The sequence below is a fragment of the Euwallacea fornicatus genome, chromosome 4, assembly GCF_040115645.1.
Source record: "Euwallacea fornicatus isolate EFF26 chromosome 4, ASM4011564v1, whole genome shotgun sequence".
NCBI classification, from domain to species: Eukaryota; Metazoa; Arthropoda; class Insecta; order Coleoptera; family Curculionidae; genus Euwallacea; species Euwallacea fornicatus.
Window position 1 is genome coordinate 4,518,269 of NC_089544.1, and position 25,193 is coordinate 4,543,461.

The following is a 25,193-nucleotide window of genomic DNA, read 5'->3' on the forward strand; positions in this document are numbered from 1 at the left end:
CAAAATTGAATGCGTTAACGACCGGCGAAAAGACGCGGAAACACACATTCTTGTGGTGAGGTGACGAAATTATGTGGTTGTAAGTAAACTCATTACAATGTGGGATAACTCTATTTTTAACCCCCCAGGTAGAGATATTACTCACGTTCATTACGCGTGACATAATTTTGTTTTCGATTTTCAGCAACCATCTTTGTAGAGGAATGCAGAACATAGTTTCTAAAATTTCACTTTTATTCCAAATAGACGTGTTTAGGCTGAAATGTTCTAATAGGTCTAGTTTTAATACAAAAATGTTCCTTGGTCAGACCAGAAGCAGAAAGAAAGTATGCCATGCGTGATAATGCCAAATGTGGAAGCTGGCGAAATCAATACCACTCACACCGTCAATAAATCCCCATCTTTTGCTTAAAAGCTTCTGCCCACGTGAAACCAATTATTAGCGTTGTTAAAACTTGAGAAGTTGTGGAGCAATATTTGTAAAATGAAAATAATTAAGGGACGGCTCACGCGGTCAGCGGATTTCTTCTTGGTACCACTTACTTTGGTCATTTGTTTGAAGATATTGACACAAAAACGTCGAAGAAGACATGCAGGGTAAACACTATGCAACGAATAAGATGTTCAAGTTCCTTGTTCCTTAATGGAGTTGGCGAAGGCTGTACCCAATTGGTGGAGAAATTGGCCAGTAAATTTTTACATTGCAGATAAACTTTTCTGCTCCTTAGGATCACATCACAAATCTGCTGTTAACTTTACCTGCGAGTTGTTTTCTATAGAAACGCCAAAAAAAAGAGGTTTAGGATAGGGTTAGGAATATTCTTCGTTTCTGCTTGTTGTTAAAGGCAATAGCAAAATCATTTGGTCCTTAGAACCATTGTAAAATTAGAAATCTATCGAAAACTGTGAAGAATTGTTATACTGTTAAACGTCCACCGGATGAGGACCGTTATTATTTTTATTGCAACTCTTTAAAAAAATCCCATCGCGTAGGTACAAAGTAATAAGGCGCGTGGGTAAAAAACTTTTTGAAAGTACCATTTGCGATCGTATTTCTTCAGTATGGAGGCGGAAGACAGAATCTCATTTATCTTTTGGCACAGACTTCGGTTATCAGATTACGGGTCACTGAAAAAGGTATCGGTTAAATTGGCCATTCCGATATATTTAATTTATCAAGATTCGGTTAGAGAAGGGATTGAAGAACTGCTTTTTAAATTGTACTTTGGTCTTGCGTGGGTGATGTTGATGAATTGTTTCTAATTTCTATTACTGCTACCTGTCTTGCATGGTGATTAGATTATTTGATTGTGTAGTAATTCAGCATCAAATTCTTTTTAAGATGTTTCATGTACAGTGGGAAGATAGAATGAATGTAGAATGATCGGTACGATAAGTATTAATCAAAGGTTTATTAGTGTTGTGATGACTTTCAAGAGTTCGGTTTATGTGGAAACATCATTCTTAACTAAAGAGGTTTTACTTCGATTTTACTGCGGGATTTAATGTGGTAGGGTATTCTTGAGAGGTGTCCTATTAAAATTGAAGCATTGTTCTCATTTTGCTTTTCTTCTCAATCTGGATGTGTCGACGTCGTTCGCGCGTACCAGAAAGGGGTCTTTTCAGTGCAGTCGGCAGCCTCAGAAATTACGATTTTTCAGAGTTTTCTACTGAAATATGATTGTATATAACTGAGTCCAACTTTTTGAATCAGGGCGTAGCCTAATTACGAATCAGTTTCTTTGGTTTTCAAGGGTTGCTTTATGTTGAAGTTGCGTGAAATCAATAACACGAAAATGACTTCCTTTGCGTCTGTCTCCAAGCGGGTAAACGGGCTATTATGAGATCATAACTATAAAACCCAATCACAGTGGTAAACCTAATAGCATAAGTTCCCAATTTCCGGAAAATTAATTAAGTTATTATCGCCATGCACAGATCGAAAACCCCATAATCTTCCATTAGACTTAATCTTTGTTTAGTATCTTTGTCAACTAAAATGGCGGACGCCCCTCCTCAAGTCGCCGACATTAAAACCATCCCGCTGTTTGCCAAAGTCGTGATACATTGTCAATATTTGCCATAAGAATATTACTGCTAAAGCATTAACTCGGACAGGATGTACGTCGTATGTGAGCATGCCACCTCCCACGTTCTACAAACAAATTTAACTCAAGTATTGTCGAGTATTCAGTAAAATAATAAGTTAAGATTGGTTTCTCAAACTGAAAAGCATGTCAACTCGGATTGCACTTGATCCTCTGCACCTGGATCGCAGTTTTCTTGGAGAAATAAAAAAATGTTTTAAGACTAATAAGAGGCAAAATCAGCGTTAAGTGCACGCAAACAATTCTGCTGTTTTTATAACAGAAAGCTTAAGAAATTGAAGGAATTTAACGAATCTTACCATTCAGTTGCTCAATTCAGGTTCGCGAGTTAACCGTCTTATAATAGGACATGGCATTTGCGTTTGTTCATTTTTAAAAACCTTTTATCCCACCAATTTGTCAAAATTAACGTGCGGCTTTTAGGCACACCTCCATAAATAATAATTTTTTTTTGCGAAAGAAATCCGATTCGTTTATGGAAATGTTCATTGATGAATCCCATAAATATGAATTGCTTTTGTCATTGTCTGTTGTACGTATAGTCGAAACTTGCTTCGAAATTATGAATGGGTGAATTAATGAATGGGTATGCAAATTAGGAGTGCTTGTAAACGGCGCTGTTTTCGTAATCGTGAATGTTAATGGCAGAGCCAATGTAAATTTACTTAAAAACGCGTCTACACTGTGAGGCAGATATGATCGGATGAATTGATCACTATTTTTGGTTTTTTCAAGCCGAGCAAAAGCATAAGTTCCCATGGGCCCTGGAGAATTCTATAGATTTTATAATTGTGAGGAGTCGTATTAGATACCGTGCTGTAGTGTTAACTGTATTCATAGCTGAGTCGAAGGCGAGGCTATAATGAATGAGTTAACGCAGCAAGTGCGAACACACAAAAAAGTACTTGAAGTTTTTCTGTTCTTTTATTGGCAATTTACAAGGATGAATGACATTCTAATCGGTACATGCCTACGGTCCATAGCAACATAAAATAGTTGCATTGAATAAACCTTTTTTTCATTTTCTAGTTCTCGTCCGTGTATTAAAAACAGTTCACATTAATTCTTAGCCAAAGCGAATTTTACTATAACGTGCAATTTGATTACTTCATTTCCGTCCTCGTCCATCATTTCAGATAAAGAAAACTTAGCTTACATACTAAAAGGCATTAAAAGGGGCTTTGGTCGGGAAATCCAACACCAGCCTTTAGCGACTCAATAGGAGGGACACTTGAGATGCTTTTTGTGCGATTCTCCTTTTCATTCCATTACTAATGCAGCGGAATAGAGTTATTAAATTCTAGTATTTATGTTAAAAGCACGTTCAAAATTGTGTTTACAGTGCTAGGAGTTTGATCACATAAAAATAGGCATGGAACAAGATCCCCGTACATTTTGGGACATGAGGAGAAAAAGCACACACTATGTTTCGAGTAATCAGTGAAATTTGCCGCGTTAGTTGAACCTATTGATACAGCCCACAGCTCTAAAAGGACCGAGCCCAAATAACCCTTTGTGAGCTGTAGGTTTAATTTTTGGTTTCTATGTCTCGTCACGTAAAGATACTCTGGGTTTATTAAAATATTCTCTGAGAAAACAAAAAAGTCACGAAATCGTCTGCATGAAACGGAAGAACTGAGTCGATAGGAAAATACTGCCCACAAATGATCGATTTCGATAAGTTAAAAATAAATATTTGGGGTATCTTACGTATTTCCAATATTGGTAAGCCTCCAGGTGTGAAGTGTTATATACCTATTTAATTTTTGTTGGTATCATAAGTATATAGAAAAATAATATTCTTATAATCGTATATAATTTGTAGGAGTTTACTTGTTTTTCCTTTTAGGGGCCACAATGACATTTTCGCAACCTTTTTGTAATTTGGCTTCCACCGTTTTTTTTGCCAAAAATGTATTCAAAACTTTACTAGAATTTAAGCTCGTTCTAGATTTTACGAAATACTTGAGAAAACAAAACTAGCACCATAAAACCAATGTTAAAAATGAGGGAAAAGGGTCTCGGAAATCAAATGAGCGGTTTCCTAAATAATGGTGTCTTCTCTTGAACGTAAGAATAGCATTAGCTATCGCTGTAACTGAAAACATGCAATTTTATTCTAAAGTTCTGAATGTTTGCTATTCAATAATTCAAGCGTAATAAGTAGCATGGCGACAACCGTGAGGTACCTTGGGTAAGAAGTATTGGGCGTGTTACAGATACTATAAATAAACTGGAAAGATGCATTCTAACGAACGTACATTAATCATCCACATAAATCAAAAGTAAATGAACCATTTTAAAATAAATCCAAGGATTGTGAGAAAAGATTTCTGGCGAAGAAGATTTTCATGTCTGAGCATGATTGTGCTAAGCAGCATGATCGTGTGTCCATCACTTTAACTTATTTAACATTGATGATTTTTCTTGCGCAATACTCTGCCCCCTGTGGTCAAAATTTAAACACATATCATTTTCAGGGATATTGATTGACGTGATCAATGACTTGCTTTGCATTCTTTGGAATTTTATTGTCGATGATAAAATTGTAAATGTTCATGGCAAAGTCAGAAATAGCGTGAGGTGGCGCAGATTGTGGTTTGCCATAAATATCGCAGAACATACTAGAAATTTTAGGAAAAGCTAAAATGCAAAAAGTGTGGAAATGTGTCAAGAGCAGAAATTTAAATTATTTAAAAATATTTCAAGTTATTCAAAAAGGATTGACTCATTAATCACGAATTTTTTAAACGGTACATCCTCCAAAAATGAGAACATTTTTGAACATTTTTGAACATTTTTTATAGGTACATAAATTTATGTTTGTTTTTTTTTTCAAATTTATGACTTCAAAATATTTCTACAACTTCTTTGGTTAAAATGTCTGAAATATGTATCATAAACAAAAATCTGAGACTTTCTGTCACCCTGTATAGGTTTTTTGATAGTTATTCTCCCTATTGACCAAGAAAATTTATATTCGCATTTATCAAAATGGACAAATCGTGTAATGGCCATTAGCAATATTCAATTATCGCATTCCAATTACTGGTAATGAATAAGATGGTAATTATAAAAGTAACTAACCTGTTTTTAAGCTAGATTATCAGAGTTTAAGAGGGTTTAAATGAAAATACGCACATCGCAAGCCTGAGGTGGATCTAGGTAAACATAATACTATATTTAGTTACGTACTCCATTCCAATCCAGTCACTGCCCTAGATCTAATGTCAGCTTTGAATGGTCATCTTAACTATAAAATATGTAAATTGCATCTACCATGTTTGTTTAAATAATCGCATATTTCGAGGATTATTTATAGAATCGCCCACTTAACCTATATGTTTTGTTTATACACGAATGAGTATTTTTGAATTTTAATATCTTCCGGTGTATTCGAAATTTCTGTGAATTTACGTTATGGAGCTGAAATAAATTGAATTGAATGGAGTGGAAGAAATTACTTTTACGCTAGCGTAGTGTTTTTTTAACTATTTTAGTACGCTAAGCGATATCGTTATGTAAATAAAGAACTCGGTATAATTGGAGATACTATTTAGTATGGAGGATTAGATAATAGTCTTTAGAGAACATAGTACGTATATACAATCGATTTGTTATATTTCCTGGAATGTTATTTTTGGTAACATTTTGAAGAGATCAGATTATCACATAACAGATTCAGAAACCGTAAAAGTTACATTATATTTCTGTAGAATAAATTAATGGTTATCACATTGCCCTCAAACATCATTGCATATCAAAATACTCTTAATAATCTGGATGGTGGAATTAGTGTAATGTGCTTAATACAACAAAAAGTAAACATGTTCCTCTAAATGTGGCAACAACTTGAACTACCTAATTTTTATTTGTACAGGATGGTCGTAACTTATGTATATCAACATTATTCAATTTTATATTAGTAACCTAAGTTTTATTCGCAGTTTTTATTTAAAAAATTGCAGCAGGTTTACTAAACAATTAAAAACAGAAAATTTAATTTATTTAAATCATGAAGAATTCAGTTGTGAAAAAGACAAAAGTGTTTTCAATTCTTGAACAAGTTACAGCTGAAGCTTTCCATTATGTTTATCATCACAATTTTACACGTGTATCAGTTCAGGAACGTCATTTATCAAATTCAATAATCAAATGTGTAAACAAAGCACTACTCAGCAATTTGTTATTCATAATAATGAATTGTTGAATGTGTTGAAGTAAATTTGTTTAAATAAATTAATTGTTTCGCTTTTGAGAAAGTCTATTTAAAAAACAATGTTGACATGATATGGGAACTTAATAAAGGTAAATCTAATAAATGGAATGAAATTAATTACAAAAATACAACGAACGCAGAAGTCGAAAAAAAGAGAGAGGTCAAAATTAAGGTCGACAAAGAACATAAAAGCCGAAATAAAATGGGGAAAAAATACAAAGAAATATTTATAGTATAAAAAAATAGGATTAGACAAGCGAAAATTTAGAAATAAACCGAAAGCTGAAGCGCAAAGTAGCACTTTGCCAGTTATGTGATGTAAAAAGTTTTACTGCACGCAATTAAAGGTGGTATGTGACAGTGTCAAATTTCTTGTGGGTATTTCACATTAAAATGCATGCATTAAAGCTTACAAAAAAGTCACCAATGAGTCAAAAAAATGTGTTTATATTTTAGTTTCTGATTTAAAAATAATGAGTTTGCAACCACCAAGCGTTGTTACATTTTCATGACCCGTGATTTACTGCAAAGACATAATTTATTTAAATCAACTCGTAAATATTTATCTTTGATTGCTGGTTTTATGAAAAGCTACACAAAATCAGGTAAAACTGGGCAACGAACGAAATTGGAAATCTTACGGTTAAAGTTTCCCAGATTTTATTGGGACTTCACTGTAATTATACATTTAATCATTTTCCACCCTATAAAATAGTTGTTAAAGACCTTATTATGTGTTTCTTGAGTACTTTTTGTATTTCGTTATGTAGATACAGCAGAACTCCTCTATAACTAACCTTCGGGGGACACTGTCTATCGTTCATTATAGGCGACCGCGGAAAAAGATGTGTTCATTCAAAGATTCTGTTTTAACCAAACGCCAAATGATACAATTTTTCGTTCTAGTAAACAAACATATTTTAAAATAGAAAAAAAAACAAAAAATATCTTAAATAAAATCACATTTTAGTGGAAAAGAAATCCTTAATTTGGCTGCACCTTGCGGTTTTTCAATATCCCTTGCGTTATTTTATTTTGCAAAGGATCTGTCGCATTTAAAAAGTTTTTATTTTTTGGATATACCATTTGTGCATAATGTCCTATGACCTTCAAAGTAAAAAGGACCTCATCAGCTGTAGGAATTTAATTTTCATCATTTTTGCAACATCTTACTCATCACTTGAACCGTTTTTATATCGATCATTGGCAGTTATTTGAACAATGTCAATATCAATAGAAAATTCACCAACTTCCACGTGTTCATCAATCAATTCATATTTATTTAAGTAAATTTCTTCCAAAGCAGAAATATGCTGGTTACCCCACTCGTTTAAACTTTCAACAACTGGCTTATAGCAGTATCTCCGGACGATTCGTTATAGCCGAGCTCAAACCTCCAGAATATAATAAATGAAGGATATAAGGAAAAAACAAGATACAGTTTTAGACAAAAGTATGGAACATTTTTTGGAACAACATTTTCTTGTTGATCATTTTTGTTTTCGTCTTTAAAGTTCGTTGATAAAATAAAAGTATGTTCCTAAATTTCCCGTACAATATCTGTCTTAGGAACGTTTTTAATAAAGTTGTTGGTAAAAACAATTTTTTTCTTGGACAAAAATATGGAACATTATGTAGTGTTGATTTTATGCGGGTATTATCAGTTATTCAGTCCGATTGTGTGTGGTATATTTTAAACGAAATATGCCAAGAAAAAGTATTTTTCGGAAGATTTTCGAAATTCAATAGTCCAAATGTGACGCGATGGCGACAACTAAAAAGAGATTGCAAAGACCTTAAAAATCAGTTAAAGGGCTGTGTCTAAAATTTTAAGAAAATTTGACACTTATGGGGATGTAAAAGACAGTTTAAAACTAAGAAGTTCGAGAAGAACGAATGCCATTACCGATCGACAGATTTACAAAATATCATCTGGATGTCCTGGTAAGTCCTCCAGGATTATATAGCGAGAAATCACTAAAAATAGTGACGTCAATGTGGGCGATCGCACTGTACGTCATCCGTTGTGCGAAATGGGATTAGTAGGAAGGATTGCAGTGAAAAAGCTCTTAATTTCTAAGAACAGAGAAGCTAGAACTAAATTTGTTCAGGAACATTTGCTTTGGTCATCTTCAAAGTGGAGTGCTCTTCTTTTCAGTGATGAAACTAAAGTTCATATTTTTAATTCTAATGGGAAAAGTTATGTTCGTCGACCTGTGGGAACTAGGTTGGATCTCAACTCTCATAAACCAACAGTGAAACATGGTGGTGGTAGCATAATGGTAAGGGGATGTTTTTCTAGACCCGATGTTGGACCATTAGTCAAAATTGAGGGAATTATAGATCAGTTTCAATGCAAAGCCATCCTTGAAACCCATATACTGCCATTTCCTGATGAAGATATGTCTTTACTTTGGCGTTTCCGGCTGGAAAACCACCCTAAACATTTATCTCGATTAGTAAAAAATTGGCTGATTGATAATAACATCCCCATATTAGAATGGCCGTCTCAGTCGCCGGATCTTAATCCGATTGAGCATCCTTAGAAACTCTTAAAACGAAAAATTCGAGATGGTTGAAGATTCCTTTTTCCATTTGTGAAAATTTAACCGGTTTGTGCACCGTCGATATCAGGCTGTTATCTACTCGAAAGAATATGTCATAAAATATTAGTTTACTTAAAGTTTTGTACTTATTATAATGGATTTTAGAAAGTATTCAATTCTTTTGTCCAGCATAATTTATTGTTTTTATTTTTTTTATATTTGTAAAAATGAACTTAATTGTTTTTGTTTATAATATTGTTAAATATATACTTGGGTTTTTGTATATGTTTAATTTTTAATAATCAACTGTTTTGATATGAAACTATTATGGATATAACATATTCCATACTTTTGTCTACAACTGTATATCCTCCAGACAAATTTTTGAGCTAGATGAAACACACCCTAGGACAATCCCTGTTCTCTTCCATCTTGCAATTTAAATTTATAGTAATAACTCAGCACACTCTTTCTTGTATGCATATCAATTCGATTGTTCTTTATAAGATAGCACCAATAATTTGAAAACTATCAAAATCTGACAATGCTGGTCTTTTCGCCATACCCTTTCGATATGATATGTGATAACCGAGTGTTCGTTATGTCCAAGTTTATCATAACCAAATAAAAATACATTATTTTTATATGAACTTGAACGGGATTTTTTTTTCGTTTGTTATGACCAACTGTTCGTTATAGCCGAGTCATACTGTATGTGAAACGTTAGTGCTAGGGGATTTTTCTTTGGACAATAATTTTTTTAATTCAAAACATGTGTTTTTCAACTGCCAACAAAATTTGATGGCATGAGCGCGGCACATGCACCTCATTGTTTCTTTTTTCCGAGTGTTTGGGCAGTAAACAAACAAGTTTACAGGTTAAGCAACTGAAAGAAGTGTAAATTAAGTGGGCACACACACCTGACTGCCTGGCTGCTATGAAAATTTCAATTTCAAACATCTACATATTTCTATTTACAAATGGACGTGCATAGGTTGACATTAAGGTGGAGAATGTGCGTAGGTATATGAGATTTGCCTTTATGTTGTCTCGTGGTTTAAGTCCATATTTTTTCACATGAAAATTTGCCTTCATGATCAGTTTATCAATCGATTGTTATAATACAAGCTTTGACAAGGTGAAGATGGGTACAATGTATTGACAATGATGATGGGACAAGGTAAAAATACGAAGAGGGAATTGGCTTTAGATATGTAAATTCTGTCGCACATTTGCGTCTCTGGTAATCCCCTCAATCAAATGTACACTTCTCTAATAGCTCCAACATTTATTATATACTGCGTAACATAGAAAAGAGTACACTCCTTAAAAATTGTTTTATTTAAATTATTTTTGGTATGCACGTTTGTGCACGGTATATGGGAACACAAAAAACGAGTAAATTTTCAGCCATGTTTATCAATGTATTTATGAGTTATCAGGAATTTTATCATTTTTTTTACTATAAAAATTGCGATAAAATATCAACAGTATGACTGCAAAATATCATTTGTCGGTGTATAGCGTGCTTAGCAAGGGTTTTTTGATTAATCAAATATGCCCAGACGCCGAGTGCAGCGAAATTTTCATCAATTGAGCGAGTTTAAGAGAGATCGAATAGTGGGCCTACGAGAGGCTGCTTGGTCATTTAAGGAAATTGTCACTAGATTCAACCGTAGTGTAAATACTATAGTGAAATGGTGTCAGGCATGGTTCCAAGAGGAGCAAACAGGCAGAAGGAGAGGTACTGGATGATCTCGAAGAACTACAGAAAGCCAAGATCGCCGCCTTCGAACTATGGCCCTAAGAAATAAGTTCCTTTCGTCGAGGAGGCTGACGGATCAGTGGTTCGCTGAAGTTGGAAGGCCTATTAGAATTCGAACCATTTACCACCGAATAAGAAATTTTGGACTGATTTCCTACTGTCCCCATTTTGTGTTACCCCTCACAAAATCAACTGCAGTGGTTCAGAGATCGAATACATTGGAATCTGGAATATTTAATATCGTGTTTAGTGAGGAATCCAGAATCTGTTTGGATATGCATAATGGTCGGGCAAGAGTAAGAAGGAGACGAGATGAAAGACGGAATGCTCAATTTACAATACAGAGGCACATCCATCAGACTGTTGGGGTGTTATTGCATATAGTAGTAGGTCACCTTTAGTTTTCATTGGAGACAGCCCAACGATACATATAGGAAGTCCTGCAACCTCATCTCATACCTCATCTGGAAACTTGTTAATCCAGTGTTCCAGCAAGACAATGCACGACCGCATATTGCTAGAGGGACTGTAGACTTCTTTCAACAAAATGCACTCAATTTGCTACGTTGGCCACCTCGACCTCCAAACCTCTCCGCGATTGAATATGTATGAGATATTATAAATAGAAAGTTGCATAAATAACCTCATCCCCTACGAACCCCAGCGGCGCTACGTCACGCTGTCCAGTTAACCTGGAATGAGATCCCCCAAGAGGACGTCAATCACCTAATTAGATCTATACCTAAACGTGTACAGAAATATACAACGCACCGCGGAGAAACGACAAATTATAATTTTTTTTTTTAGTTTTTACCAACTAAATTTGTTCAATTTTTTAATGAAGCATTTGATTTGGCGTAAGAAACATTCATACAAAAAATTATTTAAATAAAACCATTTTTACGGGATGTTCTCTTTTCTATGTCACGCAGTACAATTACTTTCACTTCGAAGTGTAGGAAAGCAAAAACGGAAACGTGTTTGTTATAACTTTGTGTAAATATAATGAATGTAAATGTAACTTAACAATTCAAATAGGTACATACATCACACGGTAACAAAAGCATCTGCCAAAGCGAATTTCCTAGCGGTTTGCTTACAAATATGCCGTTCATATCTGCATTTCGTGGATTAGTTGCTTTTTCTCAGCAAACAATGTTACTTCAAAAAGTCGATTTCACAATGATGTTTAAGTTTTTCTTCTGTTGCCAACAAGCGGCTAAAACCATATACAATTATGTTATGTATACTAACTTAAACCTGTATCACTGGTTTGCGGTTAATACTAAGTAGTTCTGTGGATCATTTTATTGACCGGTGCTTGTTCGCTAACACTTCAGTTGCTGACCTGAGTTATTTGATGCATTTCGTAGAATCGGGTTTTATAACATTTTTTTTTTCACACATCTCAAGACGTCGCAGATAATTGCGCAATATACTTTCATACTTTGTTTTCGACATCCCTAATAGTAGACATACACACAATTACATCAACCATCTAGGAGAGACTCACACGGTCTCTTATCAGGTTCCACAATAAATTCTCCACCTATGTCCATCTCACGATGTTGAAAATATATGCAGGCTGTTTATGGAAGACCATAAGTTTGCTGGTTTTTCTGCAGTATGGCCGTCTCGATTTCTTGCATTGTACTTTTGTATTGCCTTATTGGCTATGAATGTTTACCAGAGACGGATTAGTATGTGAGAATTATGGTTCATTATATGACTTATACCACAGAGCGTTGCAACAAAAACCTGACTCGAAAAATCGCCAATTGTCACAGGACATATGCAGCATGGTAAAAATTCGCGGAAATGCAGGGATATTTTCTAAACCATTAGAGATGCAGGATCGGTTAAATTAAGGCAACCATGCACGGTTTAATGCTAACTGATAAACCGATTTAAGGTGGAAAAACCCTAAATACTTCCGGAGACATTCGCAAATAATCAAATGTTTCACATTTCAATTTTTTTTAATACCGTGAGAACTACTTAGCGTTAAATTACATAGAAATACATATCGGATCGGTTCCAATGATCGAAAAGTCGCATTAGAAGTCTTATGGCACCGTACTCTAGAGAAGAAAATGTATATGTGAAGAAGTGAAATTTATTTTAAGAACAACCTTAAAATAAGCCAATAAACAAGTGAAAACAATTTCAGCAAATGTTGTATTGTTTTGAATATTTCCGGAATAAGTCGGCATTTTCTATAGTTTAAACCGTAGTTTTCTTGGACATTAAAATATACAATATCTTCCTCAAGCTAATTCGCATATTTTACCATTTTCGAGATCCTAACAGTGAATAGTGAATTTAAATAAAAGATAATCGAAGTTATAAGAATTTTATCCACACATCGATGCGGGTGTACTTCAGATCCTTTAGATTCTATCATCTACGAGTCCTGATGAGCAGCTTGTCTTCAGAGTCAGAAGAAAGATCATTCGTTACAACTTTCAAGTTCAGTGCGCATCTCGGTTCAGTGTTCAGTTCAGTTCAAATTACACAGATGCGGTAATATTCATTATATACACCAATTAAGCAAAACCAACACAAAACATTTTGCGAAATAAAAATGATTAATGTAGATACAAACTTTCATGTTTCAATAGCATTATAGTTTATAACCAATGTACAATTTCTCGGAACAAGTAGGTAGTCAGCGAGTTGCTTTTATATTGATATATAAACATGAATTGTCTCTTAAATAGCCTGGTCTAGTCATTTATAATTTACTTGAATTTGCATCACACGAAGAACACACGCTCAGGCCCATTTTCAAGTCCATCCTCAGTCTACGCAACCATAACAACCCTTTGAACGCTAATGATTAGCTGATCTTATCCTGTTGAATTTCTTACCGTCGATTCCTGTGTACGTAGATCCCAGGGCAGGCTGACTAAAATTGTAGCAAAAGCAGTTTGTGCGGAGAAGTTAACTTTTAAATATTTATAGAAAATATAAAAGTATTTGACTTCCCTTAATACGTCTCTGTTTCAATAAAATGTACTCTACCGTAAGAGTACCTATCTTAACATTGGGTATTCATGTATTCAGGCCAGGCGTTTACCTTGTGGAGACATCTTCCCAAATACGTAAACCAAGGATGAAATTGAAAAAATCTGTGTAATGGGACTATAGAGAGAAGAGAATTCCCATTGTACTTCCTAATCTGCTTGGACGCAAACGAGGCAGAGCAGATGCGTACAATAATTCCAATCAGCCCATTCAACTCGTAGATTTTCAGTCTTAATGGGGTATAAATATTCTGGTTTAACGTATGTAACGAAAATTGTGTGACAACCATCAAGGGACTCTATACACTGCCGCCCAAATTGGGGACTTAGATATATAGATATCTTAAGAACTGTAAGACCGGGCAAAATGGTGGAATGGGAAAATGTCGACGGCATTTAGTTTTGTATGATTATAGCTCTGACAGTGCTCCGTAAGGCTGGATTAGTTACTCAGCCACTGTAGATTCCATTTGGACTCCTCAATATACAGGGTGTCCCACAAGTGTTTCGTTATATTTCAGTGGGTAATAGTACATTGAAAAATAATATGACTCCCTATATAAACCATATTCCAATAATGCTTCATTAAGAAGATACAGGGTGTTAAACTTAAAACACACCTGGAATATTTCAACGTATCAGAGTATCAATGAACAGGCGAGCTCAATTATGTATTGAACAAAATGGCCACCAATTTGAACAATTTCTATAATGTTATAGCAAATTAATAATATTTAAAACAAACTTAATATTATTAAAACCATTTAGAGAATATCGTGCATATAGACGGTATTCAATTTTTTACTGGCAAACGATACGTCGGACGAAAAAGAGTCAAGTGAGCATTTTTCTTCTAAATGAAATTAAACTTCTAAAAATAAATTTTATTTTGATAAAAAGCAGTGGCGCACCATGTTTTTCTTTAAAAATGTGCTGAGAGGTGTCCGTACGCACGTCACTGGTGAAACGAAAAATAGCCCTTTTGCATAAATAAATGCGTCTACATTAACTCTCAAAACATGCCAAATTTCACTTACATATCTCAAACGGTTTTGAATATATCAATAAAAGTTAGATTTTTTAAGTAAAGTTTAACACCCTGTATCTTCTTAATGAAGCATTATTGGAATATGATTTATATAGGGAGTCATATTATTTTTCAATGTACTATTACCCACTGAAATATAATGAAACACTTGTGGGACACCCTGTATATCTCTGACTCTCTCTTCTAAATATTGCATCTACAGGAAGATCAATCTCGTACACCTAATTTTTTACATATCTCGAAAGTTAAAAATCGCGAAGTATAATGTCTGGGGACAGGAGGGGGTAACAGGGGGTAACTGATAATTTTACTGAGCCACTGTTTGTGGTCAAATATTTATTAAAATCGAATTACTGTCCGGCAAAAAAGTGACTTTGAAATCGAGCGAAATTTTAGTATTGCGCCAGTTTTGATGCAAAGCATGTGTGTCACATTTTGAGGTTTACAGATGCTTTGTGTCTTTATATTTTTATATACTTAATACTTGTCTCCAATTTCTTTGATTTGTAGTTCAGGCCTCATATTCATTTCTTCCCGGGTAAATGCAGTAGCTTCTTATTTAACCAACGCAGTACACGTGCATTATGAGTTTGATAATAAGTAAATCTACGTCTGCATGTGTATAGAATATGGATCATTACAGCTTTCGTTGTACCTCAAAGTAATTTGTTCCGTTTAGGGTTCTTTTTTTTTTATTTTATGGGTTTCGGTTTGCGAAGAAACAACACCGAGCATCCTACCCAGCTTTGTCCAAATTAAGCAATAAAACCTCACTTGTACGACACATTGAGGGCTTCTAAATTGAAGCCCTAAATAGCATTTTATGTTTACGAAACGGTCCCACAAGAAATATTAGTCCCATATTGACGAAATGGCTTCCAGATGTAGGAATTTTAATAGGGGTGGTTTTAGGTCTGTTATGCCTTGGATCGATGCGAGTATACTTTGAGCCGTTGGAATTATTCTGTTATTAAATAGTCTTTGAGTTGTCAGATAAAAATTTGATAATTATTTAATTGCCATGTGTCGGGTGATAATTGTTAAGACATTCACCATACAGAATAAATATCCTATTGAAGGATCACATGCAAAACGAAAAAGTCTCTGCAGTTCTCAAAATTTACATAGCATCACGAACAAAACATATTATTTTTTATATATGCAGTATAATGTATTTAAATGATAGTATTAATTGTGCACAGCTCATTTTAGTTCGTTCACATTGCATATTAACATAACGCGAAATCTGATATGCAAACCTCCTGTTTTCTCCCCGATTGTAATAAAACAAAATAAAAGTGTCGTCGTTATAGTTTATACTTTAGTTAGCAACGTTGCAAGCTAATCAGCTTTGAATCTACCAGGGCAGATGACGTTTGCGAATGTTGCAGAGTTCGCTATCAAGATCGACGAGTCTGCACTTAAAACTCTGGAATTTTATTTTTCCTCTTGGAAACAGCTAAAGTTGCAACCGCGTATAAATATTTGAAAACATATTTTTTCTTCTTTAATCCGTTAAAGTTTGTCAGGGCGTTATGCATTTCAATGTTTCCAATTTGACATAGCTTAGAAAATGACCACACAAAACGTTACATTAAATTCACATCATAGCAATAATTATTACATAATATGCATAATTTACCATTCGCTTCATATTCGAAATACGTCTACGTATGAATTATTCATTTTCAAGTAGTTGCTGTTACTTTTTTCTTCACATTTAATAAAACAGAACTCGTTCATCTAAATTACATATAAAGTTTTCTGAATTATAAATACATAGTTAAATCACCTCCGTATCACTCATGGCGTGTCAGCTTAACATTTAATAGCTTCTAGAAAAAAAAATGAGCTAAAAAGTAGAATTTAGAATCTCTTATATGGGATGAAAAAGAATTTGTCACTGTTCAGCTGTTAATTATTAGCAATAGATTTATGGTGTCTAAATGTGCTCTACACAGAAAACATAAAATTTTGTGAAATTTCTAACAAATTTTTATTATTTTTATCTTTCTCCAATAGCTAATAAGATCATCTTTTAAGCGGATCTGAATTAAGACGCTCTACCTTACTATGTTGATATGGAGATTGACCTTAATTTCTAGTTGGCACAGGTGAATTTAGACTATTTTTACAGAGCGCCAACTAGGTTCCCGATTTACTTTTCAGTTCCTGCTGGCGACTATTTTGGTTTAGGTGTATCTAGAATAGCCAACAGGTTTTTAACTTTTGTGCGTCTGATCCACCTTGTCTAATAAGACTTTCTCCCATAATCTTGATTTAGAAGCATTTGAAATGTATTGTTGGGCTCAACAGTGGGCATGTATGCGATCTATAATTCCCGATAAACATACCAGATCTTATTGTATTGTGCTCGTAACTTCTCGACCATGTTGGACCGTATGAGCGACGATTTTGAACCGATTGTGTCCGAAATAAAATCTGGCGATATATTTTAAGCGAAGGTCGCAGCGGATTATCGCGCGTTAATTTATCATGGCGTGAACCGTAACGCCTGGTGCGCATTGCGCTCGCGCGAGTCTAATACATGAAAAGTCTAAGGGTTTTTTTTCAAGAATCTATCTAGAGGCCATTTTCGTCTCATTTCGTCGTGTAAACTTATGTATGATCCTACAAGACAGACAAGTACATGTGAAATTTTGCTATATGTAAATAGTACAGTAAACTTTATATAACTCAGTTTCGTGGAAAAAACATAAAAATGTACGTATTCATAATATTTATCAAAGACGTGTCGAGATAAGCTTCTTCACATTTTATGTTCCGTCGACTGCAGCACATTCGAGAGTGCCTCCAAATAAATAGTACCGATTTTGAGTCATCCACCACTCATTTTATGGTTTCGATGTTCAAACAATGATGACATAAATTTAAAAATTTGTTGAATTGAAATAATAACTAAAAATGTGTATTTTCTAAAAATTTAATAAAATATTTCGCAAAATGGTAAAGAAGGTTTCTACGTCATCACTCTCTCGTTATAAGTCCCTTACCGCTACTTAGTGCAAAACCTGTTACGATCATTTTAAATATCACAAATATGAGTGTGAACGTACTATAATTTTTTCTTTAGAAATAAACCCTTTTTTTACCCAGAACATTTTGCTGGATTGGTTTTCTATAGGACAAAAATTGGTTTGCAAAACGAGAGATAATATCCACCTTATTTATTTTATTTCTATAGAGTCAGCTTGAAAAGATGCATCTAATAGGCCAGTAATGTAAAAGGTGATCCATTATAAAAAATAAATTGGTGTTATTTTCAGAAATTTGTGAAGCTAACGTAACAGGAAACTCTAAAGAAATGATGAAAACAAACATGGAACTTTGCTAATTTGAATATGTAATTTCTATTTTTTCTTCAATAAAGCCAAAATACTTGCATTTTTGGAAACAAAAAAATGTAAGAAAAACTCAAGATATTGTACTGAAACCCCTTAACGTTTCCTTTATTTGAAAAAAAAAACGACTGGAAAGTGTTGATATCAATTGAATGTTGGACACCTATTGAAATATGAGTTACTAAATTGTACATAAATTTTCTGGAAAAATCAACAATTTGCGACCTTTGAGACCGAGTTGGTGAATCATGGCTTAAGTTCGGTTTTACTAAAAGTCGTATATTATTAATTCTAACGTGAGGCAAAGTGCATCAGGAGTACTAGATACAGAAATCTCGGTGATATTGATCTAATTGCTAGCGATTGTCTTCTACCAAGAAATATTGTTGATAAATAAGATATTTTTCATATTTTCCAGGTAGGCCGCCTTGGAAATTATGGTCAGGTGAGCCATCATCCTTGTTGGTATACTTTATAAACCATTTTAGTAAAATTGGCATTAAATAAAAAAGACGAATAATTTAAACAACCTATTATAAAACTTTTATACAAAAAATTGTCCTTGATTGATGGATGAGAAATTTAATTTATGTACCAGGATTATAAATCCGCCAACAATAATTTTCTAACTTATCATAAATATAGTGGCTCGTATAACCAACGACTTCCTGTGGTCTGTGAGAAACTGTCAGTCGTATCGATCGCAATGGAAAACCCGTTCTAAATTAGCAACTAAAATCTTATATGATGTTAACTAAGAAAAGGGAAATGATGTTTAGCTAAGGAATCTTCTTTCTCTGAAAAACCGTGTGAAAATTATCACTTTCAATGACTGCCTGATGATCAAGCAGTCATTGAACAGTGTGCAAGATTCGATGATTAGTGATCAAGTTTGGAATTTTTATGAATGTCAAGTAATAAAATTGCAAGTTGGAAATTTGTAAGCAAATCCACTTTGGGACCGTCCAATTAGTTGCAGTTCATTATTACAGATAGATAGCGAATGAGATTGTGCATAAATATTGTAATTACAAAATAATTGAAGAAATTAAACAAAAAAAGATTTGGTTTTGATAAATGAGTTATAGTCAAAGACTTTATTTTGTGACTATTTATCATCAACTTAATTCTCCATCTATCTATAATAATTAATTGCAACTAGTGGATTGACCGCAGCGGGTTCTTACAAATTTCCATTTTTAAACTACTTCACGCAAAAAATAAGCCTTTTAGTCAATTAAATTCTGCATATAGTCCCTGATAGGTAGTATTTGTAAATTTTTTCTTTGCAAATTTTTCTCATTAACGCAAACAGAGCAATCCAATATTTCTAAGATGGGAAAAGAAAAAAGTTTTATTAGTGACCTTTTGCCGAAGATTTTCTAGTTTTCACGAACATTATAAATAAAATTCTCAAAATGTGTTTACACTTTACGCTCTGTTAGCGAAGCTTCACCTATGAGTAGACACAAGCATGAATGATCGTGAAAGTTGGGCGAACTGAATGATTCCTAGAAATAATGTATCGTGTATTACATAGCAGTTTACTGAGACATCTCATTTATTGATTAAATGATAAGCTCCGCCTGCATACGATAAGTAGGTAAAATTACATTGATTTAACTGTCATATTGTCATCGTCTTGACCGCCAGTTTACAACGTAAACTGGCATCAATGATGGTACCATCTACTACTGTTACACAACGTCGCGTCAATGGGACGGTGCCGAGTATCTATCTAGAAGTACCAGTATGGTTTTTCTGACTAATTATCGGTGGGGAATTGGTAGGAAGCTCCCATGTATTGCCCTGGGAATTGCATTTGCCCAGACATTAAAAAATGTTGACCATTCATAACTTATTGCGTGAGGTGTTTGTAAGGTTCCGGAGTGAACGTTTTTCGTTAATATTTCTTCCACTCTTCATTCAAAGCGATTCAATAAGACAACAGCTCTGCACAGATTTCCCACAGTGATGTAAGAAATAGTTAAGATGAATGTTGGTCCGCAAAAGCTTATGCCGTGAGAGCTTAAAGAACTTGGAATAAATTAATTAAAAGTTCAAATATTAGTACCTCGGAAAAATCCTCGGATCCGTAAATTTTTATACCAATTTGTACAAGGCAAATGAAAAACAAGTTATGATAACTTATGTTATTTCAACGGAAATATTTACTTTTTTATTAAGTAGAAAGGTTGAATGGGGGCTCTTCAGTTTAAGATTTTGTCATACATTTCTTCATTTAAAACTAGAAAAATAAAAAAGAACTTAAATGAATTATTAAAGTCAATCTATTTTCCCCTTACAGTCATTGAAATGCCATCAGCGATAATCTGGTGCCATCGGTCAACTTAAAATCGGCTATCATTAATTCTTTAACAAATGGTACTAGTACTGCTACTAATTACAATATAACGGCACTATTAGCAACTTATTACCCTTCCTCTATGACAATTAATAAAATTAATAATATAGTCTGGGCACATGCTGGTAGAACGTAAAAGATTAATTGATTTTGTCTACACTGATTGACGATTGGATTTATTCTCAAAAGAACTACTGTTCAAGTGCTGACTCTAAAGACATAATTGGTTTTGCAATTGATGTTTATTATAACGTGAAGGATTCGAGTAAAATATTATTAATATCGCATTGCTTAACTCGGTATAGTGCATGTTTTGTATGTTAAAATGTAGAACACAGAAATAATAAATGTTCGAGTTTAATCGCACGATTTATTAATATTCTTATGTTGGCATTTCTTCTAAATTAGGTGTAAACAAATTTTCGAATACAATTCGTATTTATTTAAATAAAAGAACCATGTCTTCGACACACTAAACTTGTTAATTTATACTCGTTGAGCACCGGTATTAATATTGAACATGAAAGCGTTAGTGAAATAATAAGTAATTACTAGACTTAAGTAGGAGACAGGTTTTTTCTAAACGTGACACAGTTTTAAAAACCTGTAAGGCAAGTTTAAAAAAACTTTTGTTTGATTATAAAATGCCATTACTTAACAGAATATGAGGGAAATATATCCAGTTATTGGAGTAAAAAATCGTTGCTCGCTTCATCTGATAAACGGTTTTTGGATTACAACAAGAATATCAGTGACAATAAACATAAAACTGGGACATGCTGCAAGTTGCTAATTCTGGACACAGTTGGTTTGTTATGGGCTATCTCCGAAGGATCCGATTAAGCATATAAGCCACTAATTATAGGTTTAAAACTCAAATTTAGTACTTTGTTATAAGAATAAAGACGAGAGTTTTGATTTTGTATGGGGCCATTACTAGGCCTGAGAATTTATAGTAAAACATGAGTAAAACAGTCAATGAATAATAATTTTCTCATCATGCTACATTGAAGTGGTCGTACTTGCCAGTGATGTAACTGGTGATTTAAAGTTTCCGCGGCCTTGCATCTTTGCTAGCCTATAATAATGATGGCGTTGATCAATTAGTCATAATTTCTAAGGAATTTCATGTTATACTTAAGCCTAATTTATGACTTGTCCACCAATGAGTGACTATTAAGGTGCGCTCGTGTTATATATTTAATTTCGATTCGAATTTGAATGAAACTTACATTTAGACTATAGAAAAAAATCATATTTTGAGTCGTTATCTTATTTTTAAAAAAAAATCAAGTTACACATCTAAGCCAGTAAAGTTCTAGTGCAAATTTCAAAGGGTTTCAAGCTCGCGCGAATATCGGGAGATGGTGTAAAATACGCGGTGCAAAGGGATGAAATTTTGTTGATTCAGCTTCGAATTTTGATAAATCAGGAAGAGGAGATTACAAATAATTTTCTGAATATCCTTTCAGCATTATTGTAAAAGATTGTGGTTTAAAATAATTTTTAGTAACGTGAAAGTGGCAATGAACCAAGGTTTTACTGCAAAGCTGAGTAAGCATCATGTTACCGAATCCTATTAAGAATTTTCTGCGTCATAGTTCCCTTAGGAGAACCTACGTAGCAAATGGTAAAGTAATTGCTGCAGCAGCAGGTACAATCGGGTTCCCGGTATTAGAAAAACTTGTTCTCCTTCTGCTATTGTCCTCATTTTTATTTTAATCGCGTCGGTGTTAACTCTAACCATCAAAAATCTTGTAGACCGAAGCAAATTGCACCTAATGATGATTAATTCGATCCCCAAAATCGGGCACACAATGAGCCAGACAATTTGTACAATAACAGAAAATAAATTACGTCGCGACTTATAGTCCAATAAAAAAAATAAAAAAAACTTTTAAATCCGATTATGAGAAGACCGGGGAATCAAATCATACAAAAGCGACCTGTCTTGGTTAGAATAACTTATGGCTTTTCTCAGTGGGTTCCGACCGAGAACCACTAGAACGTGTTAGGCTACAAAACCATGTCTCGGGTGGGATAGTCCTTCGGATACCAGTCCGTATGGGTCAAAATCCAGTAAGGTAGGGCCTTTGTGAGGTGTGATGTAGGATGGCCAGATGTGCCTTTGTTGTGTTGCTTTGTACCCCGAAATGCTGGACGATATTATGTATGGGTTTCTCAGTATTCGATTCTAAATCTAAAAGGATAGTGCTTTTTTATATTTTATTTATTGACAGAGACGGGATGGGTTATTTTGTATGAGAATAGTAAGGTGGAATTTTATTGTAAGTAAACAGCGTTACTTGTAAGTAAATAAACAAATACGAGCAACCTGCTTCATTCTGAATTGCGAGCTATCTATATAAATCAATGAATTAAGTCTATAGTCGCCTCTCATACATGTTCTTACGTATAATAAAATGTCAAGTTCAAACAGCAACTATTAATGGCGACAACACATTGTTTATTTATATTCGATCGGTTTACTTGTAATATACATGAATTCAGATATTTACTTGTTTGGGTACATTTACATCATGGGATGCAAATCACTGAGGCAGTACCTACCGTAAATCCCGTGTTCAATAAGAGTGAATGATAATTTTGTAATTGGTAGTGAAAGTTCAGTCAGCAATTTATATTTATGCACATCATTACACTAAGTGGGCAAATTTAGGTGTGTGCCTAATCACATATCTATTTAGTTTGAATGATATAGCTGGTTGTTTTTCACATTTTTATGGCGATATTTATTCTATCCTTATTTTATACGACAACTGTTGGCAATCCAAAGCGTGAAATAAAATAGACAAATCCCTTGTTTCAATATTTTTGTTTGCTGGTATAAAAATACTATTTTATACCGAGATGTGACTCCAATTTTACATTTTATTGCGACACAAACCTAGTCACAATTAACAGAACATTTTCTTATTGCTTCGCTCAATATCTCATTTAGTTTAGCAAATGATCTCATACGGGTCTGTATGTGCGAGTGTTTTATTTAAACTATAACGTGTCATGGAGTAATTAAAATGTTTTATTTAATTTAGTATTTTAAAAACTATTTCGAAAATAATCTCTTGACAGCTACTTTTTCGATCAGTGTGGTGGCGATTTGTGGGTGCTGCACGAGTGGGCTTTGAGGAATGATTGAGGGAAGGAAGGAGGTATACGAAGGTTAGTTCAAATTTCGGCGAAAGTGTGGTAAATTGCATTGATGATAATGTAAAATCACAGTTCAAGATTGGGCTATCTACGAGTCTTCAAAGTTTCTTCCGACCTTTTCGATGGCTCTTTTCCTTGGGCGATCAGCTATTTCTTTATATTATTGTACCATTTTTACCTGTAGGCCCAAAGCCTATTATTCAAAAAAAGATCTGCTCCACAATACCATATCTATTCTATTATTAAATTCGCCTTTGTTGGTCACTTTCCCAGGTGTACGAACACCTGAGCTGTCCGAATTCGGACAAAGCAGTTGTAGGCAGATTAGAATTGCTATAGTAGGTATTCTTACCTTTCCTATGGTATGGTTCATCGACTTAGACGTGTATTGCACATTTTCAATCACTACTGTTGCGTAACAAGTAACAAAGTAAATATTTCACCTTTAATGTGTTGTCTGCACTTGCATTTCAAAATTTGTTTTGGTCTTGTAGTGCCGATTCCGATGTTCGTTCAACTTTAGCAACTGTACGCTTTTCATCATGTATTATTGTTTAATCTTAGTGGCGCCGACCGGAATTTTATATGAAAACTTGGAGCGATTAACAGATTATATATGTGGCAATGTGACAATTATGTATTACACGCATTATTTTCTTCTTTACTTGATTTAACGGGAGCGTTGATAGATGTATTGTCGTTGATTGAAGTTGTACAGGGTGTTAGATGGCGAAATTTACATATTAAAACAGAAGAGACAGTTGGACCAGGGAAAGCGTTATTGCTATAAGCAAAAGTCGGAGGTCATTTATTAATAATACACGGAGTGTTTTGTAAGTTTTGTTGGAAATTAAAAAAATATATATTTTTTCAATTATAAACACGGCTATTAGCGATCAGAAAATCTAGTGGCTTACTTATTTGGTCACTGCCCAACTCTCTTAGGGCGTTAGATAATGATTAAAAACAACTTTTCTTAATATGTTTCTTCATTCTTGCATTTGCCACATTAAACTCACTTCAGGTTACAAAAATTCCATTTTTTTAAATCTTTTACACACATTTCATTTTTAACAGAAATCGTTTCCTTTTGTGCACTGTGAAATTCATATGTTGTACTCTTCCGGCAGAAAAATATTTCCTTAAGCAAAAATCCCATTTTTTACTAATAATAATTTTTATTGTTGAAGGTGTAAATTGTCTCTTCATGGAATCATTATCGGCGATATCCTTTAATACTGACTATTGGCCGTTTTGTGGTCCGGCTATCGCACCGTCAGTGTCTCCAAATTAAATATCTTCGTGTCAAACAAGAGGTTCGACCACAACTTGAGATAAGTTGAGCGGTTTTTTGATACCGACTCGGCGAGCAACCGTTCCATCTCGAAGAATCGACATTCTATAAAAACCAATGGTCGATTCTTCGTTTTTTAAGCACTTTAGTGATGGTACAAGTATTTCTTTTCTTTGTCTTGGGGTTCTGATCAGTGAGCGATTTGAAACGGAATTATATCAAGTACTTACGGTTTTTACAGTACCGACCTCTGACTGATCGACTATTTATATATTGATAATTTTGTGCG

General features: G+C 34.1%; 1 protein-coding gene across 6 annotated transcripts in view; it reads left to right on the top strand.

The window, feature by feature from the left end:
• The window catches only part of tkv (thickveins), a 93,009-nt gene that overhangs the window by 32,361 nt on the left and 35,455 nt on the right, over positions 1–25,193 (top strand). For 2 of the 6 annotated variants that reach the window (XM_066281841.1, XM_066281844.1), the window contains exon 1: positions 23,406–23,622. The exons of 3 other annotated variants lie outside the window; for them this stretch is intronic. Coding sequence is in view for 2 of the 3 variants with exons in the window: in XM_066281844.1 (XP_066137941.1) it covers positions 23,592–23,622 (31 nt within the window). In the remaining variant the exon portion in view is untranslated. Of the gene's footprint in view, positions 1–22,685; positions 22,728–23,405; positions 23,623–25,193 lie in introns of those variants that run through there. One more of the 6 variants, XM_066281839.1, reaches the window with a different exon arrangement.